The sequence below is a fragment of the Panicum hallii genome, chromosome 4 (genome assembly GCF_002211085.1).
Source record: "Panicum hallii strain FIL2 chromosome 4, PHallii_v3.1, whole genome shotgun sequence".
NCBI lineage: Eukaryota > Viridiplantae > Streptophyta > Magnoliopsida > Poales > Poaceae > Panicum > Panicum hallii.
In genome coordinates, this window is record NC_038045.1 from 40136233 (window position 1) to 40156711 (window position 20479).

At 41.2% G+C, this 20479-nt stretch overlaps 4 protein-coding genes across 9 annotated transcripts; 2 read left to right on the top strand and 2 right to left on the bottom strand.

Moving 5' to 3' along the window:
- Positions 1-724: 724 nt before the first annotated feature.
- LOC112889410 lies at positions 725-5881 on the top strand. 3 transcript variants are annotated; one of them, XM_025956025.1, is made up of 3 exons: positions 726-3818; positions 5471-5515; positions 5872-5881. In XM_025956025.1, exons 1-2 carry the CDS (start codon positions 986-988, stop codon positions 5476-5478), a joined length of 2841 nt encoding a protein of 946 aa, XP_025811810.1. In that variant the 5' UTR covers positions 726-985; the 3' UTR covers positions 5479-5515; positions 5872-5881. The 3 variants fall into 3 exon arrangements, with proteins under 3 accessions (XP_025811808.1, XP_025811810.1, XP_025811809.1); XM_025956023.1 differs by lacking the exon at positions 5872-5881 and having other exon boundaries at positions 725-3818; positions 5476-5569; XM_025956024.1 differs by lacking the exon at positions 5872-5881 and having other exon boundaries at positions 5471-5603.
- Positions 5853-8841, top strand: LOC112889411. The gene has a single exon (XM_025956027.1). It carries the CDS (start codon positions 5875-5877, stop codon positions 8677-8679), a length of 2805 nt encoding a protein of 934 aa, XP_025811812.1. The 5' UTR covers positions 5853-5874; the 3' UTR covers positions 8680-8841.
- A 334-nt stretch (positions 8842-9175) lies between these two features.
- Positions 9176-13043, bottom strand: LOC112889412 (nucleotide-sugar uncharacterized transporter 2). 4 transcript variants are annotated; one of them, XM_025956031.1, is made up of 7 exons: positions 12787-13043; positions 11464-11611; positions 11172-11380; positions 10972-11065; positions 10677-10843; positions 10429-10599; positions 9176-9773 (listed from the first exon to the last, which is right to left on the bottom strand). In XM_025956031.1, exons 2-7 carry the CDS (start codon positions 11476-11478, stop codon positions 9491-9493), a joined length of 939 nt encoding a protein of 312 aa, XP_025811816.1. In that variant the 5' UTR covers positions 11479-11611; positions 12787-13043; the 3' UTR covers positions 9176-9490. The 4 variants fall into 4 exon arrangements, with proteins under 4 accessions (XP_025811816.1, XP_025811813.1, XP_025811815.1 ...); XM_025956028.1 differs by having other exon boundaries at positions 11464-11615; XM_025956030.1 differs by having other exon boundaries at positions 12698-13043.
- Positions 13044-13622: 579 nt separating this feature from the next.
- LOC112890476 lies at positions 13623-15386 on the bottom strand. The gene is made up of 3 exons (XM_025957359.1): positions 15357-15386; positions 14140-14341; positions 13623-14061 (listed from the first exon to the last, which is right to left on the bottom strand). Exons 1-3 carry the CDS (start codon positions 15384-15386, stop codon positions 13853-13855), a joined length of 441 nt encoding a protein of 146 aa, XP_025813144.1. The 3' UTR covers positions 13623-13852.
- Positions 15387-20479: the final 5093 nt, after the last annotated feature.

Here is a 20479-nt window from a genome sequence, read left to right on the forward strand (position 1 = left end):
CAAGTTGGTGGACCTCTGGTGCATTTTACTCTTGTTATAATATGAGCATGCATTTCCTTACCTGGGGAGTTTCATGGCAGCAAGTTGATCTATCAATCATCATAAACAGCCAACTGAACCTCAAATTCTGTCATGATTATTGCGTACTGGCAATTTTAAAAGGCTGTCAGAAAGGGCAACTCATGGTTTTAAGACAAGGACCTTGGGGGTACAATAAGAACAAGGCCATGTTTCCCAAGTCAGGTCAACTAAAAGGACAAAGACAAGTCTGCACGTTCAGCTACCTCATGCATTATTGCAGACTGGTGATCAGCTTTCACATTTGTTAATTGAGAAGTGGAAATCATGGAGGAAAAGAACGTCTTAGAATTTTCTCAAAGTTCATTAAAGAACATTTTGGAGGAAAAGTTCAGTTAAAGATGAACTGAGAAATAGAAGAAAGAGGGCCAGAAAAGAACCAGACTTGAAATCCTACAGTGAAACGCGTATTCTGTGATCAATACAGAACATTTTTTAGATGTTTCTGTAGGTTGTTATGTCATAATGAGACAATTCCCCCTCACAGTTAAATGGAAATGTAGATATTTGTGATGTGAACCTAACAGAATTGATTAGAGTCAAGGCTATTTGTGTGGTCCACTGCATCTCACTTTTTTTTCACGGCTGAAACTTCTCTCTGTTTGAAGCGGTCCATCATATATGACTTGGGACTTTGGACTCTTTATACGTCTGCAGAGTTGCCATTCTCTCTTTTTTTTTTGGTCTTCTGTGCCATCATATATGACTTGGGACTTTGGACTCTTTATACGTCTGCAGAGTTGCCATTCTCTCTTTTTTTTTGGTCTTCTGTGCCTTCTCCTTCTATCTAGTGGAGGTGTATCCAAAGGCAGCAAGCTTTGCATATAGCTCATTCTCATACACCTTTTCCAAATGTTACAACCTTCCCAAACAAAATAGAGATTTGTTTTGATCTGAGATCAAGCCTATGGAGTCTGAAGAGCAGCCTGGAAATCGCCATATGGCTTGCAACTCTCCTGATGAGCAACATGCGCTGCAGCAAGGCCAAGCTGACAAAAATCCTGGAGCCGATGAGGTTGAGCTCCTGTGGAAGCTGAGGAAGTACTTGATGCTGTTGGCTATCCTAGCTGCGGCCATCACCTACCAAGCAGGGCTAGCTCCGCCGGGCGGGTTCTGGCAAGACAACCAGAACGGCCACAACGCCGGTGATATTGTGCTTAAAGTTAGCTACCCCAGGCGTTACCATGTTTTCTTCTACTGCAACACAACAGCTTTCGGGGCATCACTCATTGTCCTGATACTGCTCCTGGTCAGGAAGCTGAGCCGCAATGCAGTTTGGCTTAGAGCACTTCAATTTGCGATGGTATTGAGCCTGCTAGGGCTCATGGGGGCCTATGCCGCAGGGAGCTGCAGGGATGTGAGGACCTCAATTTACATTTGGGTATTACTTGTTGGCATATTCGCATATATCACACTTCATGTCATATTCTTTCGGCATCTGGCGCCTGAATGGTTGCGTGATACATTCTTGAATATAAGGAGATACTGGAAGGATTTCCTGAACAACATTTTCAAGAATGCACAGAGCACAACAGATGAGCAAGAGCATTCTAACAAGATGGAAGAACTGGAGAGGAATCGCAGTTTCTTGCTGGTTCTTGCTACATTAGCAGCAACAGTGACATATACTGCAGGGTTAAGCCCACCAGGTGGCTTTTGGCCTGATGACAAGCCTAACCACCTTGCCGGTGACCCAGTACTGGAAGATCATTACCCCCATCGATTCAAGGCGTTTCTGGTCTGCAATGCAACTTCTTTTGCTGGATCGCTTGTGATCGTCATCATGCTCCTCAGTAATACAGCAGTGGATCATGTTGTCAAGTCAAATGCTCTGCGGTTGTGCGTGCTAGTCAGCCTCTTCGGGCTTATGGGGGCTTATGCTGCTGGGAGTTGCAGGGAGGTCCGTACATCTATCTATGTCTTCTCCCTTGTTGGTGGAGTTTTGCTCTACCTAGTCCTTCAGTGGATTGAACCTATTGTGACAAAGCCTGAGTGTGTAGAAAAGTCCATTGGATGGATCAGAAAGCAGAAGACCGAGCTGCTCCAGAAACTGAGCTCTTTCATTATGAAGGGGAGTGGGAATCCAGATGATGACAAGCATACTACCCTGTCAAGGCCCAATACACAACATCTATCCAACAATAGCATTTCAAGCAATTTCAGTGGTGCTAAGGTTGATCTACAGAAACTGAGCACATATCTCCTATTGCTCGGCATCCTTTCTGCCACTGTCACATATCAAGCTGGGCTGAATCCACCTGGTGGCTTTTGGGGAGACACTGCTGATGGACATATTGCAGGGGACCCAATCTTGGAGGCCATGCACCCCAGGCGTTACAAGGCATTCTTCTATTGCAATGCTACAGCATTTGTAGCATCTTTAGTGATCATAACATTACTTCAGAGCAAGCTGATTACCGTTGGTGCCATGAAGCGTCACATATTGCAAACAGCCATGACTCTGGATCTCTTTAGTCTTATGGGGGCCTATGCTGCCGGAAGCAGCAGAAAGTTCTCAACATCCGTGTATGTTTTTGTCTTGGTCCTCCTTGTTTTCACGTATGTTGTACTACATGTTCTGCTATCTGTGGCTCTCAAGACACGACTGAAGAGGATAATAGATCGTTTCAGAAAAAATGATGCAATGGATAATGAAGATGAAGGGAGTGATTTGGAGAAGCGGCGCAAGTTTCTGATGTTGCTTGCAATTCTAGCTGCTTCCATCACATATCAAGCTGGTATGAGCCCACCAGGCGGCTTTTGGAGCGACAATAATGGCCACCGAGCAGGTGATCCAGTATTCCATGATGAGTTCCCACGCCGCTACAGAGTTTTCTTCTACTTCAATGCAACAGCTTTTGTGTCGTCCTTGGTTGTGATTATGTTGCTTGTTAGTAAAAGGCTATGCAGCAAGGGTCTTGAGGGCTATGCACTTCACGCATGTGTTTTGATTGATCTGATCAGCCTCATGGGTGCTTTTGCTGCTGGAAGCTGCAGGAAAGTTTCAACATCTGTGTACGTCATCCTTGTCGTTGCTGCAGTGTCTGTTTATGTCATGATTCAGGTTGTGGTTTTGACATTTGCAAAAGACAAGGTGAACAATATCCTGGAAAGAATGTACACCTTTGGGCTTTCTGAGCGCCAACATCCATCCATGAATCACAAGAGAAGCATCCAATTTAAAAAGAGAACTGAGCACAAATGGCGCAAAGATTTGATGCTGATCGGGACTCTTGCAGTCACTGTCACATACCAAGCTGGGTTGCTCCCACCAGGCGGATTTTGGCCTGATGACCAGGTAGGCCGCCATTTTGCTGGTGACCCAATCCTTCATGATACCCATCCAACACGGTTTAAAGTATTCTTCTATTGTAATGCGACGGCATTCATGGCATCGATGGTCATGGTCATCCTACTGTTGAACAACACAATAAGCAAGTATAGGAGATCCCTTCTTGCTATGAAGACAGCAATGGTATTGGACTTGCTTGGTCTGCTTGGAGCATATGCCGCAGGCAGCTGCAGAAAGTTAAAGACATCTGCATACATTTTTGCACTCTTCATTGCCATGTTCATTTACATTGTAATACATGTGTTGTTGTCATTCGATGAGGTGGCTTTGTTAGTTAGAAAGAAGGGAGAGAAGTGGATGCCTTGCCTGAAAAATATGTGGGCACTTATTGAAACTGATCCTTCAAACCTTCAGCCATCTGCTGGGCAACTGGGAAAGGCACCTCCAGGTGTGTAGTTATAGTCTTGATGTAGCATTTATAAAATTGATGTGCCTGATATATACAAATTAAAAAGTTTGGATCTCTGTTTTTCAATTTTCATAGAGTCGTGGTGTAGCTATTCCTTCAGCCATGTGTTTCTTTACATTTGCACAAATCTGCACTGCGAGCTGTGAATGTAGTTCTTTCTCAGTAAAGAATCTGCCCAGACAAAATCATTGAATGGGTGCCGGATCAGAGGCCTAGGGTAATGTAATGTGGAGGATGCTAATTGGCAGTAGCCCACCTATTGGGTTGGGGCAAAACAACCACACAGCCAACTTATTAATAGGATAACAGGTGCAAATAGAGAAATTGGTGATGTAATACCCCATTGAGGTTTGATAAAATGGCCTGGCTGTTAATAAAATATGGTTGTAGGAGTGCCAATATGTTAGGACCTGGATTTTCCTGACCTATCTGCAGCAGGTCCTGAAGCAAGCAGATGAGTCAATAGGGCATAAAGTTTTTTATTACATTGGCCAAATATGACCAACTTTTGACAATGACTATATGAATACCAATTAAAGGGCAATGCTTAGATCAATGCTAATTGAAGTTAATGTGTATCCTCCTATTGAAGTGTACTCCCTCCGTCCTGAAATATAAGGCATTTTAGTTTATCCTAAGTCAAAGTAGTCTAAGTTTGGCCAAATTTATAGAGAAAAATATTAACATCTAACACATTAAATAAGTAAATTATGTAAATATATTTCATAATGGATCTAATTATTCTCATTTGGCATTCAAAATATTATTACTCTTTTCTATAAATTTGGTCAAACTTAGAGCAATTTGACTTAGGACAAACCAAAATGTCTTGTATTTCATGGCGAAGGGGGGTACTTGGATACCTTCCATACTTACTATCATTTAACGCGAGATTGGGTATAATTATTTTGTTTACAGTTCAACACAATACACCTAGATTTGATTCATCCTGTTAGACACTGTATGTAATTTGAAAGCAGATTATTGTACTTTAAGAGGAGATTGGCACTAAAGAATAAATAGGACGTGTTGTTTTTTTTCCGAGGAAATAGGACGTGTTGTTGGTTGTGGGACTCCGAGTCCCAAGTGGTAGATGGTAAAAAAAAAGTTATTGTGAAAAAATTAAAACCAACCGGTTACAATGGCAATAGCTTTTGTCATTAACTTTTAATTTCTCACATTCTTGTTTTCTAAGATATTTAATCAAACTGTAGTTGTTAAAATCAATGCTTTTCAAAATATACAACAGAATAAAACAAATAACTAGAGACAAGGGAAATTGGTCGTGCAGACAGGAGAGGAGGAATGAGCCCTATGGTGTGTCGGGGCTTAGGGCCTTCGGTGCCCTTTTAAGGTCCTACTGCCCTGGCAATTGTGGTCATCTTGTAATTAGAGTGTGGCACAAATGTTAAAGTTGTTTGTTAGGTGGTGTGTTATGCACATTTGCTACCCTTAATGAAATTACTCGCAGCTCTCTTGCGTGCTCGAGAGAAAAATAATATCAAGGAAGAAATGACAAAAGGAAAAGAGTTTGGTATCCTGCAGACACTGTATTAGCTGCATTCAAATCAAGCCCTTATTATTCTTCCCTACTGTGATGAAATAGATATTGATCTGAGAATCCTATGCAGATCAGTAGTAATCATTTGCAAGGACAACTGAAGGTTTACTGTCAGGTAATACTGTAATAGGAGCTTATATATCATAATACTACAATATGAACCTAAGGCACACACACTGGATTTTGACTTGTGTATTTTATGCCACTTCAAGAGATACTTTCAATGTTCAACAAAGGTGGGTACCGACTTACAAGAACTCTTCCTTTCTTGGTGGCTAAACCAAAGTTGTTATCATTTTTAAATTCGGCATTGGATTTGATGACATTGGTTTTTTCTACCCACCTGTCTTTCACTGATACATACAAGGACCAGAATCTTAGCATATACTGAGATTGTTGCAGTCCTACAAATAGAGCAAATGTTGAAATCTTCTGTGCTAACCACTCAGAGATTTTCTTTGGTTTGTTGAGCTTATGGTCATGGAGGTTGAACTGCAGCCTGGAAACGATCATGCGGTTGAAAGCACCACAGGTCAGAAAGAACCACAGCAACAAGGTGCCCAAATCCCAAGCCCTCGTGAAGAAGCAGAGCTTGTGTGGAAGCTGCGGAAGTACTTGATCCTACTGGCAATCCTTTCTGCAACTATCACCTACCAGGCAGGGCTCACCCCACCTGGCGGCCTCTGGCTTGACAACCAGCATGGCCACCTTGCCAGTGACATTGTCCTGCAATCTACATACCCAAAGAGGTATAATGTATTCTTCTACTGCAACTCAACTGCATTCATGGCATCACTCATTGTTCTGATCTTGCTTCTAGTAAGGGAGCTCAGCCACAATGCAATTTGGCTCCGCTCGCTGCATTTTGCAATGTTGCTCAACCTGCTCGGGCTTATGGGAGCCTATGCTGCAGGCAGCTGCAGGGAAATCAGAACATCCTTGTATACTTGGGTGTTGCTTGTTGGCATCTTCACATACATTGCGCTTCATGTTGTTTTCTTCCAGCATCTAGCATCTGAATGGCTTCGACAAACTTTGACGGATGTTCAGAGATCATGGAAGGATTATCTGGCATGCATGTTCGGCAGAAATAAGAGCACTACAGAGGAGTCAGTTGCTTATATCAAAGAAAAAGAGGATGAAATGGAGCAGAAACGCAGCTTGTTGCTGGTTCTTGCCACATTGTCAACGACAGTGACATATGCTGCAGGGCTAAACCCCCCAGGTGGATTCTGGCCTGACAACAGTGCTAGCCATCTTGCTGGTGATCCCACACTCAGAGACTACTACCCCCGTCGCTTCAAGGCATTCATGGCATGCAATGACACTGCTTTTGCTGGATCCCTTGTCATTATCGTCATGCTTCTCAGCAACACAGCAGCAGATCATGTTGTCGAGTCGAATGCACTTCGATTGTGTGTTCTGATAAGCCTATTCGGTCTTATGGCTGCTTATGCTGCAGGGAGCTGCAGGGAAGTCCATACATCTATATATGTGTTCACCCTTGTTGGTGCAGTCCTACTATACCTTATCATCCAATGGATTGCACCTATTGTGCCCAGGCCAGAGTTTGTCAGCAAGTGCATAAAATGGGCAAAAGCAGAAAAAAATAAGCTGATTCTGAAGCTAAAATCTTTCCTTACAGATAATACAAGCACATCCAGCGAGCAGGAGATGCGGTTACCATTAGATCAACAGCAGCCATCCGATCATGATATAGCATGCACTGTCTGTGATGTTAAGGATGATATCAGAAAGTTGCGCACATACCTTCTATTGCTTGGCATCCTAGCAGCCACCATTACATACCAATCTGGGTTAAATCCACCTGGCGGGTTTTGGTTAGACAATGAGGATGGCCATCTTGCTGGAGACCCAATATTGGAGGCCATCAGTCCGAAGCGGTACAACACATTCTTCTATTGCAATGCCACCGCATTTGTGTCATCTTTGGTCATAATCACCCTACTCCAGAGCAACTTGATCTCAGTTGGTGCCTTGAAACGATATGTGCTGCAAACAGCCATGATCTTTGATATGTTTGGTATGATGGGAGCTTATGCTGCTGGCAGCAGCAGGACTTTCTCCACATCTTTGTATGTGATAATCTTGGTCATTCTTGCCTTTTCTTATGTTATGGTTCAAATTGTGCTCTTCGTGTGCACAAGAAACTCTGACGAATCAGCTCAGCAAATGGATGATAACCCCAAACCGAAAGATTTGGAGAAGCGGCGCAAGTTTCTAGTGTTGCTTGCAGTTCTGGCAGCATCATGCACATATCAAGCTGGCATAAACCCACCAGGTGGTTTCTGGACTGACAACAACGATGGTCACCGTGCAGGTTATCCAATGTTCCATGATGAGTTTCCGCACCGTTACATGGTATTCTTCTACCTGAACTCCACTGCTTTTATGTCTTCCTTGGCTGTGATCATGTTGCTTGTTAGCAAAAGGTTATGCCAAAGGGGAATCAATGGCTACTTGTTGCGTGGGTGCATGCTACTTGATCTGGTCAGTCTCATGGGTGCTTTTGCGGCAGGAAGCTGCCGGAAAGTATCAACATCAGTGTATGCTATTCTAGTTGTTTCAATTGTATTTGCCTATGTCATGGTTCAAGTTCTGGTGCTAACCTTTGCAAAAGATAAAGTGAGTTCCTTCTTCGAGTGGGTGCTCTCTGCCGCTCCTTTCAAGAGTCTACATCCATCCGAGAATCGCAAGCAAAGCATCATGGTCAGCCGAAAACCTGAGCATAAATGGCGAAAAGATCTAATTCTGATTGGAACCCTCGCAGTGAGCGTCACATACCAAGCTGGGCTGCTCCCACCAGGAGGGCTTTGGCCTGATGACCGGGACGGGCATTTCATCGGCGACCCGATCCTCCATGACACTGATCCACCACGGTACAAGGCATTCTTCTACTGCAACGCCACAGCATTCATGGCATCGGTGATCATAGTCATCCTGCTGCTGAATAGCACGATAAGCAAGTACAGGAGGTCTATCCTTCCCATGAAAACAGCAATGGTGCTGGACCTGCTTGCTCTGCTTGGGGCGTATGCTGCAGGCAGCTGCAGGAAACTGAAGACTTCTATATACGTTTTCGCACTCGTCATTGCTGTTTTTATGTACATAGTCATTCACATCTTGCTGTCCTTCGATAAAATGGCACGGTCGGTGAAGAAGACTGGAGAACAGTGGATTCCATGTCTGAAGAAGATGTGGGCACTCATTGAAACTGAACCTCCCAACCATCTTCCGTCTTCTGAGGAGGAACCATGAGAGGTGTCTCTGACTAAGTGACTATGCATTTGTATTCCAAAAAAGGTTTGCCTTTACTGCTTGTGTTAAGGTTACTTTTTTTATGTCTACTTGTGTTAAGGTTGAGGTGTTGTAAACTTGTGATCTTTTCATGGACTATTGGTTATAAGATAAATTGGCATACTTCAACATGGTGCTTTGCTGCTTACCCCATTGCCCAATTCATGCAATTCAGTAACTTTAGAGACTGCTGCAGATGTGAGATATCTCACTGTCTGAGTCTGTGCTTTCTTTGCTTTGCTGGTTGTACATGTTCCTTGGCCACATATCTTCTTGTTTTTTTAAACCGCCACATTTCCAAGCGTATGCGCACGAGTTGAATGAACAAATGTCGATACTAATTACTAGTCTTAAGTAAGCATGAGACTTTTTTACCAGAAGAACAATGTTGAGTCCAAAAACTTCAGTGTACAAACTAAACTAGCATCTGACCAGGTCAGCATTGCATAAGATCAAATTCAACCAGGTCCCACTGTCAGCCATTGTTCATCCATTTTCTAATAAATAGAATCCACAAGACATGTAACATGCCGACACAAGGGTAGAACATTGATCAAAATTTCCTAAAACTAGAACCAATCCTACATACAACGGATCTGGTCACCGACAAATGAAGTTGACCAATATTGCCTTAAGAATAATAGCACTCTAAGCATGTACTAGAACACAGACTCAAAGTACTGCTACTCGAAGTGCTAAGCTTTCGTTCTCCTACTGCCTCAGTGCTGTTTCCAATGGATTCTTACACCATGGAGGACAGCAATTCTACAACTTATACAGAATCGACAGTCCTTGTTTCCTGCTTTTCTCCATCCGTAGTAACCTTGGACTTCAGCAAATGAGAACTTTGCCTTGAATTTAAGGAATTTCTCTTACCACTGGTGGCTGACTCTTTCATCCCTAGGTAAGTATATACTGACATCCCAGCAAGGGCAATGACAGCTCCACAGAGGCTGGTGAGTCCAGGATCAGAGTTAAATACCAGATAACCAGATAGCATAATAACAATTGTCTTGAATTGACCTAGCACAACATGAGCGAGAGCCGAGGTTGCACTGCATCATCCAAAAAGACAGTGAGAGTTATGTTCATTTCCAGAAATTTTGCAAATTTGATAACCACATAAGAAAATGGCTGACCAAGACATTTTAGACTACCCTTTCCAGTACCCAAATATGTGAAATATTTTGTTTTCAAGAGAAAGATAACAGAATTGCACAGACAAAAGCTTTTGCAAACTTCCATATTTTACCTAATAGATAGGATTTTTCTTGTTAGCTGAAATTCTATAGGTTTTGTCAGCATAAAGTTCATTTTCATTCTAGGTCATAGCAGATAAATTTCATCACATTAATGTCAGAACATGGAAATGTGACATAAATATAATTTTCATACAACCTAATATATATAAATGGCATTTCATTTTTCAAGAAGTATATTCCTATTTGAATCATTTCATGACTATACAATACTAAAATCAGTACTAACTTCAATATCAATAAGATTTTTCTTCTCTATGTTTAAAAAGAAATAGCTTCATATGTGCTCATATTTCCATGTGTATCAAAGTCAGCATGCATTACAGGTTTTTTTTAAGACAATAGATATCTGCAAATTTAAGTACACAAGCATTAAACTAGTAACAAGCTTGCATAGAAATGTGACTTGCCATGAAACACAAAATTATATAATATAAAGTTTATGACTCACCCGAGTGCCAAAGCACCAGACCACTGAAGAAGAAAACCAAACAAAGCAGATATAATAATTGCACTGCTATTCTTGAATTCCCATTTGAAAGACAAAAGGCCTGGAGGATCCAGCATTGGCATCAAAACAATAAAGAAAAATATGGTAATTGGGGTCGTCTTCCACATTAACCTGATCAGATAACATGAAAATTAGGAGAAAGCATAGGAAATATGAGCTGTCTCAAAAGAGAGAAAATAAAAGCTTACGCAAGAGCTGTCCAATTTCCACTCTGTTGTAAATTTGACCACAGGATTTTGTTCACAGCGCTAGGAATAATCCAAGCCAGTGCTACACAAGCACCAAAAAAATTGAACTCCAAATCAGTAACAGTTGCAACAGCCACACCAAATGAGACAACAACCAGCGTGATAACCTACAATCCAAAAAGGTACATCTTTCTTGAATTGTTTAATATTGTGATCAATTTAAAATGCTGTGCTAACAATCAAATCAACTGAAGAATGGGACAGTTTAGAAGCATGAAGCTCCTAAGGTATTTACCTTCCGAATAGAAACCTTTTTCTGGAAAAGAATAAATTCTGCTACAACTATTGTTGGAGTTACAGCTATCTTAGCCATCTGATAGAAACCTACACTGAAGACAAAAAAACAATGAGTACATTATGAGACAATCTCGTAGAGCAAAACTTTAATGCAGGACACTTGTATCCATTAAACAAAGATCTAACTGTTCATCTCACCTATTATGCTTTAAGCTGATATTGGCAAGCCCAGTGGAGAAAGACATGACAGCACCCAACGCAAATAATGAGGAGAAAGGAGTGGATTTAGAAGGAGGAGCAATTGGCAGCAAGTATAATGCCTTGAGAACAGCCATTAGAGCCCAAGCAAAAAGGTAATGAATTAATGACAGTGCAACTGGGAAGTTAAATCCAACAGTGCCCATCACCTACAAGAAAAGATATACAACTAAGAACACAATACAAACAGAACAGACAATGAGAACTAAAATGATTGGAAAGATAGCCATACCATTTTGTTTGCCATGATGATCCCAACGGCAACCACAAAGTTGAACGTCAGCGCAACGATAGGGCCACAGAACCTTTGCTGCTGGCGCTTCGCCCCTTCCGAAGTATGGAAGTCATTATACAGTGCGCCCCTCAGTTCCTCTAGTGCCCTACCTAATATTTATGAGTGAGAGAGTGTGAGACAAGACCTAATGCGAATCAGACAGTTATACATACCACCATTTAACACCATGCAAGACATCTTTAAAATAACCCAAAATGTAACTACAAGAGCTAGGTCAATGGAAAAATACTACCCTCAGTTCACAGTACTTGTTTTAGCCATAGGCACAAGAATTAAAGAGGGCAATGAAAGGATAATCCTACACTTAGTTAATCCTCTCTAAAGAGTGCATTTATGATTTCAAAAAATACAAACTCACTCTGAAGTGTGTACTTATTAAGTAGGAACAGGATTGGAAAATATGGGTCAAAGTTGCCTTGGAGCTGTATAACAAGTATTTTGAAAATAGTAGAAGAAGCTAAAACTAGAACTACTGTGAAACAGAGGGAGTAGTAAATATTCCTGTCATAAAGTCGAGCCTAACACACATCATGATATTGAACATATTCAATGGCATCACAATAACTATATTTGTTGCTAATTACTTGCTTCTTAACTAATATCACTTAAAAATTCTGGTGATTCAAATAATAGTCAACATTAATTGTGCCATATTAACAAGCTCAACTCATTTCATGAAATGGTTAATGAAGTGTTGAAATAGCTATCATGTGCAATCAAGCTTCAAAAATGTTCACTTGAACAGGAAGAGATCATTATGTATAATCAAACTAAGTGAACCTGCCATGGAGACTAAAACATATCACCATCAATTGTGTAAGCCCGCCTTTAAAATGCAAAGGCTGCCACTACCTTGCACCAGGAACAAAATCATCACAATGTGGTAACTTTATCCTGAAAGAAGAAGCGATAGAACCGATCTCCAAACCATAATGCCTAGTGAGCAGGGGAAAACTATGAACGATTAAGTCACAATGTAGCTCATCCCATGGAGCAACGGCCAAAATGAAGCAGTTCAAGCTCTCTCTTCCTCACGCGCGCACACACCATTCCACCATTGAAGCACTCAAAGCCGGGATCTTTACAAGTTTACAAGAAGTAAAAGAAAGAGGACCAAGTGGCACAGGAAACCACATCGGCGCAGCATCTCCAAGGACAACCCATTTCGTACCAATCCATGCCATAGGTGCTCCCTCATGACGGGCACGAGAACGAGAAATGGGTGCGGACCGGGGGGGCGGGGAGGTCGGAGTCCCTGACCTGCCTCGCCGGCGTCGCTGTCCTTTCGCTTGATGAAGCGCCGGCCGCCGCCGGGGAGGATGGAATCCCAGACGCCCATTGCCGCCGCATCAGCCGGATCCCCCGTGTGGAGCACGGGGAGGTCCTTGGGCCGGGCCGCCGGTTACTTCGAGCTCGAGCTCGAGCTCCTCCTCACTCCTCAGCAGATGGCGACGGGTGTGGAGATGGGGGATTATCGCGGTTCTGTGCGAGGGGTTCCTTGCTTTACTGGACTATTGCCATCTAAACCCCTTGAAGAGTTGAAGGCTGAAGCGTCTTTAACAGTAGCTACTACTAGACTACTAGTAATTAATATATACCACAACGGATAACCTCTGCAGCACCTCAGTCAAAACTAATATAGAAAAATTTTCCTTAAGTGGATTCTGAAAGCAATTAGCATTGATGATCCTCTAATCCACGAGCCTAATGCCTATTGTTGATTATTTTGTTTAGTTTAATTCATGAAAAGAAAAAAATGTACGCCCATTATGGTATTGTTTGTGAGTAAGCATTATGGCCAAGTGAGTGTCAGTAAGCATTTGGATTTTGTTTTACTTTTCATTAGCACCAGTTAAATATTGATCCATCCACTGCAACCGTCCAGATCTTTGTCACATCATGACTGAGTGTTGGTTGTACCTGAATTTTTTTTTTCTCATATTAATCAGAGCATGCTTCTGCTATGACATGGAGACAATGTCAAGAGTGAAGTAGTCATGTGGCAGGATGGCTGCCGAAATAATGGACAAGGAAGTAATGCATCATCTCTACCGAAATTCGGGGAATATGCATAAGAAATACACACTGCTCGACGCTAGGTAATTCACGGATAAAACATGAAAGAACCATTATTACATTTGTAACACAATGTAAACAACAAAGTAACCACATACACAAATATCCATGACCAAACAGCACCAGCATCCAAGATTACATACAATGGCTGGCCAACTTCTACCAATATTTATTTGACGTCTGCTATCATCTGACCTAGTTGACATGGTCTGGAATTAAAGACAAGACGAATAGGTGACACCCAACAGGTTTAGGCTTCCGTCCTCTCTTCTTCCACTTCACTGTTGGAGGAGGCCAGATCCCCACGGCGAATCAATCGCATCCCAAACAATTCTTCTATCATCCAGTCCTTGTCCTTTCCGGTTCCACAAACAAAGTCATGGTCACCTACCGGGTGCAAAATGTCCAGGTCGCTTCGACAGAATGCACAGCTGCTCCTGTACTGGCTAGACGACTCATCTGCATGCAGATGCAGGTTAACATTAGTTAATCAATCAAAACCAACTAGTTGTGAAGAAAAAAAGGTTACAAACATACCAAGGATTATGCATGCTTCAACGACAGGAAGTAGTGAGAAGGGCCGCCCATCAGTGGGTGGCTCGTAGTGCACCTCAGCAAAGAAGCGCTTTATATTTTTGCTACTGCAGCTGCGAGCCCAGAAGTTGATGTGGACCCACGGTCTGCCCTTGAAATACACGCTGTCCTCCTTCAGAGGCTTAACAGCATCAAATTCAGCACCCTGCACAAACTATATATACGTCATGCAAAACAAATGCAGCAGAACTTTATTATGTGTGAGGAAATTGATGAGGTATGAACTGCACATACCGGTGTCCAGCATTGTAGTGGCGGAGAGCATCATGGACAGTGCTCATGCTAGTGGCTTCACTAGTGCATCCAATCCTGTTGGAGTAGTTTGATTGATAAGTTAGTTTTCAATATACATACGTATACACATAAATAAAATCAATCTACTCTATTCCTGAGTGCAAACAAGCTTCTCATTAAGCCATGCCATCAACAAAATATGAGCCATAGGTGACCTCACAAGAACCTTCCCACAATCAGCTCTTCAGTGTGCAAGAACCTTTCGAGAAATTAGATGAGACTTGAGCAAACATGTGAAGTTGTAACTGTATTCCTTGGGGAATTCCTCAATCGGTGCATGGCAAAAGCAAAAGGCAGAAGGTTTGTGTTTGGGCTGCTATCAGTTTTTTGGGTACCAGAGCCAAAGCTCCCCTATGAACAAATATAAGCTAAAGAACTTATGGCAAGTGAAACATAATGTTTCAGTGCAAGTAATTCTTTCTGAGCCAAATGTAAAATGAAACAGAAATTATATATTGGGAACTACAATGGTTTCCCCTGCGTCGAAACCTCTGCGACAGGGATCTTAGAGGAGCCAGTACATCAGTCCAATGCACTCTCAACAAATTGGACTGCTACATAATCTTGCAGAACAAATACTTTTGCAGCGAAAAGCACTCAGGGATCAATTCAATCATGGCATAAACCTAGTTAAGTAACACTGCAATCACAGATTGGGAGAAGGGGGGAGCGGGGCGTACCCGGTAGGGGGAAGCGTGCCTTTTCCTCAGCGGACAGTTGCGGCAGCAAGTCAAACACCGACGGCGAGGTCGAAGGCGCATATGCCCCCGTCGGCCAAGCCGATGCCATCTTGCCTCTCTCTCTCTCTCCCTCTCTCCCTCCCTCTCTCTCTCTCTCCCTCCCTCCCTCCCTCCCTTTCGATCTACCTCGAACTCGGCGAGGTGGCTGTTGAACATCTAGATCTGACGCACGACCTTGTTGAACTTATAGAGGAAATCGAGCAACCGAACCCGAACCGCCTCTTAATTTCCTTATTTGTTTTAATACAAACCGCCTCTACCTTCCTTTTTTTCTTTGGCAGCGTGCAGCGGAGCTCCGGGAGCGCGCAGCCGGGTGGTTCGGCCGGCGCTGAGTGGAAGGCGGCGGGTGGGGGAGAGAAGGGCGGCGGGCAGGGAGAGGAGAGGAGAGGTCGAGAGGAGATGGGCGGGCGGCGGGAGAGGAGAGACCGAGCGGGGCCACGGAATGGGTGGCAGATTCGTTGTAATTTTAGTGAAGTTGAAGGGTACTTTCGTAATCAGCTCCGCAGAATCGGCGGTATTTTCCCCGTAGCAACCCGTCGAGTCTGTTCATTGCGCTCGCCCTTCCGTCGCAGAATTTTTATTTTTTTTCGTGCGCACCTGAGGCCCATTAAGCCGGATGGCCCATATTAAGCTGGTTGATCTGTTTCTCTTTCTATTCCTCCGCCTTCTATTTCCATTTCCCGATTCCCAGGTTAGGGTAACTTATTTTTTGAATATTTGGAACATCCTGAAATGTTTCAAACATTTTAAAATGGCACAGGACTTTTTCAATTATTTTAGAATAATTATAAATGTATCCAAACACTATGAAATGTTGCAGAACTTACTTTTTTGAATATTTGGAACGTCCTGAAATGTTTCGAACATTCCGAAATGGGTCAGAACTTTTTCGATTATTTTGGAACATTTATAAATGTTCCCAAATACTATGAAATGTTGCAGAAATTCTTTTAGTAATTTGAAATATTAGGAGATGTTCGAAACATTATGAAATCAGTCCGGATCTTATCATAAGCCTTTATTTGTTTTAGAAAAAAGGATTTTTCTGATTAGCGGTAGGAAGGAATCCCAAGAGATTGTGAACACCTTGATGGCTTGATAATCTATTTCATATATTTTTTCCACTCTTCATTATCATTTTTGTGAAAGTTCTCTTTTCATCAGATTTGTTTGATAGACTGAATCTATTTGTCCCATTATGGATAGCTAAGGTTGGTAGCAATGATTGACGATCTCTTGCAAGCACGTTGAGAGAAAAAAAAAAAAGCAAGCCACAAATCCTGAAAACGAATTGAAATTAGAGTCTTATGATGGGTTCTTTTTGTAAGCCTGATCTGCATTTTCCTCCTGTTCAGTCCATCTACTCATTCCATATTCAGATGGCCATACGATTTAGTTATTGGCTTAAATCACTTAATTTTTGTCTTTCCATTTTATATGAGACAATATAGATGGGGCAACATCTATAGTGCCTGAGGTACCATTTTCCTAAAAAAGAAGAGCATACATGTGGTGCATGTTTCCTTTGTTTTCCTGACGGGTTTCAAATAATGTGTTTTCCATAGCTATAGAGATGTTAATCTGATTATATTAATTCGGATGCAAACATGAAAAAAAAAGAGCATAGATTGCACTAAACAAAGAAACATGCTTTGCTCCATTTCTTCTGTATGATACATTTTTTTTCTTAGGCTTGATTTCTTACACTTTCTCATTTATGATATGGTCAGGCTGTGCTCCATCAATGTCTAACCTGTTTGCTTGGAAAATGCAAATATCCACATAAAAGACTCTTGAAAGCATTAGATGACCAAGGAAACATGCAAGATGGTCTTCTGAAACTAAGGAGAATATCTTTGCCAGTGAGTCATCTCCCTATAATATCTTTGTTAAATTCCCTATCATCTAAGGCTAGGTTTTACAAACTTCCTTTACACCAGAAGATTAAAAAAAAAACTCCGCCTGCGTAGACATGACTGTAAGCAATGGGAAGAAACAAAACGAAAGCAACGGATTTTTTCTATATATGTATATATATTATAAATGTTGTCAGTTTATTATTGTTTGAAGTGGATGAAAGTAATTGTAGGATAGGTTAAGTTTTTTAATTACTAAATAATTTTAACCTACATGATGCTAAATTATTGGTTACTAAATCTAAAATGGTTTACTAGGTATTTTTGAAAACACATTGTTGCTGCATGTAAACTTTCCTATGAATATAAAAATATTATTTACTAGATCTATTAATATAAAATTTTTATTTATTAGATGTTTTAAAAACACGTGCCTAGGCACATGCCTCTACACCAGTATGATAAATATAAATATAGTAACATGTATATATGCTTAAAAGTAACTATGATAATAGTATATTAAAAAATAATTACAAGTGAGAATGATTGTTGGAGAGTTTTGCATACACCTTGCATGAATTACAATCGAATCCCTAAATGATATCTACAAATGATATGTTCTTCCTCCTAAACGGTATGCTACTCATCCTAAACGACACGTTTAGGATGTTTTTTCATGCCGTGTAGCCCGTTTCATCCGTGTACGTACCGTGTAACCCGTGTAATACCATGTAATGGGTAATATTATACCGTTTGTAGCGGCTTAAATTGCACGCCTACCCATCGTGTAACGTTTACACCGGCATGTACACGGTAGTGTAGCCCGTGTATGCTAACACCGGGTATTATGTGTGTCTGTAAGAAATCAACTAATATTGTCGTGATTTTGAAAAGTCCAATAGATTAAAAATGGAGAGTATTTGGAAAGTAAGGCACAGTAAACTTTTGTTTCACGTGTATTTTTTTGCAAAAGATTAGATATTCATAAGTTTGGGTTTTTGAAGTCCGGTCATTGATTGCGTTGTCAAAGTAACGGACATAGAAAACTCAGTTTCAATAGGATACGTAATCAAGGGCTGATCCACTAAGACCTGAGTTTCGTTTTTTGGACACACTAAGGCTTGAGTTTTGATTTATGGAGCGTTTGTGATTTTTCATGAACTTTGAGGTTTCCACTACATATATTTTCCCCACGAAATATGTCTTCAAATAAAATTTAGAATTAGAATAACACAGATACTTCCAACAATTTTAGGAATAGTTTGGTGAAGCAAAAGGCCGATGCGGAGCAACTCGGGCCACCCAATCCAACCCGCTAAAAACTAGCTCGATCTTACCAGGGCATCGAGCAGGCTCGGGATGAGATGTTTTTTTTTTTGAGAAATCGGGATGAGATTTTTATTGTTGGGCTGGACCGGCCCCCTAATTTCAGCCCAAAATCCAAGAAAATGACACCGCATGTATGCAAATTTTTAGCTTGACCATCCAGCTAATTTTTTATCTCAAGGGCCACTCAAACATACTCCGGGACACTTTTGAGCATTCTTGAAAGTATAGCGCACACCGACTTAAATATTCTTCAAAGATAAAAAAAAGACAGCAATTCCACTGAGTTTCACCAATTCGCTTCGAGAGCGTTCAGTTCACTTAGGTTCCAACTTTCAAGTGCATTCATGGCAATCATAGCGAGAAAAATGACACGATTGTAAACCGGATCATGCTCCCGCGCAATCATATCCCATCTGTCCGAAAATGACTTCACATCCACCTATCGACACAAAATAAACACATTAAAGATAATCATTAGCTAAGTGAAAAGACATCGGCAAACAAAGATGCGACTGCACCTATGCATTCTTCTTTCTGTGGTTGATGTTCCATGAAAAACTGAAAGATATGCAGTAGCTCAAACAGTGTAAGCTCTGTGATAAAGAGGAAGATGTGGATCACATAATATTTAGATGTACTCTTATTGCATGGGTCCAGCTAGCCTAGAGGTGCTAAAGAGAAATATACAGACTAATTGACACTTTTCTGGTTGAGATGTAGGATCCCTGCGATCCGTAGGCTCCATGGCTCATGGCTGGCTCCACTCTGCTTGAAAATACTCCCTCCGTTCTAAATTATAGGTCGTTTTGGTATTATAAGTGTATAATTTTTACTATGCACCTAGATATACACCATGTCTATATATATAGAAAAACTATGCACATAGAAATGCCAAAACAACCTATAATTTAAAAAGGAGGAAGTATATAGCGGTTCGATATTAATTTTGAACCATTGCTTTTGTACCGTAATATAAATCACTAGAAACCGACGTGTCACTGGTACTTCAAGAGCATCCATATTATAAACAGCTAGAAACCGGCATGCGTTGGCACAAATGGTTAAAGATTTTTTTACCCATACATATGGGTAACGGTCTAGTCTACGGATTGACGGTCAGTGCATGTTTCTTCCCTTCAAATGAAAGGTTATGTGCTTTTCTAGCAGGGGCTGGAATTTTTTTCAAACGTTGTTGTATCACCTTGATGTAACGCTACTTGATATTAATAAAATTTTCCTTTTTAAAAAAATAACGGCGTGTCAATAGTACTTCGAGAGCATGCACTTCAGTTCTAAATCAGTTGATGGTTCCAAGTGCATGCATGCATGGCAATTATAGTGAGAAAATGCCACGATTGTAAGTAATTAAATCATACCCCATACAAGGTGCTCCCGCTCCATCATATCTCTCGTCTGCCCGAAAATGACTTCACATCCACCCTACCGACACAGAATAAACACATAACAATAATCATTAGCTAAATGAAAAGACGTCAGTGAGCAAATTAAGATCCCACTGGATGTATATATGTATTTTATTATGCTCTGTGGATGATGTGTTCCATGAAAAAAAATAGAAAGATATGCAATAGCTCAATTGCCCAAATATTGTATGTAAGCTTTCCCAGGGGCCTAGCCTATTGCTTTTATTTGTTCACAAAATACTTACAACGTCGTGTCGTGTGGCTCGTTCCCGAATCCGGCGCTGGAGAAGCTACTAAGCCGACTTCAACAAAGGCAACAACCTTTTTTTTTTATGCCGTGTGAATGTAACTTCGGTTTCTTGATGTGCAGATGTCCCATTTTGTTTAGTGTTGATGGTAGATAGTTTCAGGGTTGTGACTGTGAACATTGATAGCTATAGATTTTTTCTTGCGAAATTTGGATCGGTAGGTAACATTTCGTGCATTAATCTTTCAGATTTTTGTAACTATGTACTGTAAATTGCCAATCGAAAGTAGTTTTTTTTTATAACGATCGAAGGTAAGTTTTGCCATCTTCTTGAGCTGATCTGTCCCACATTAAAATAGTAAAAAACCATTAGAAGTACACCAAACAATCATT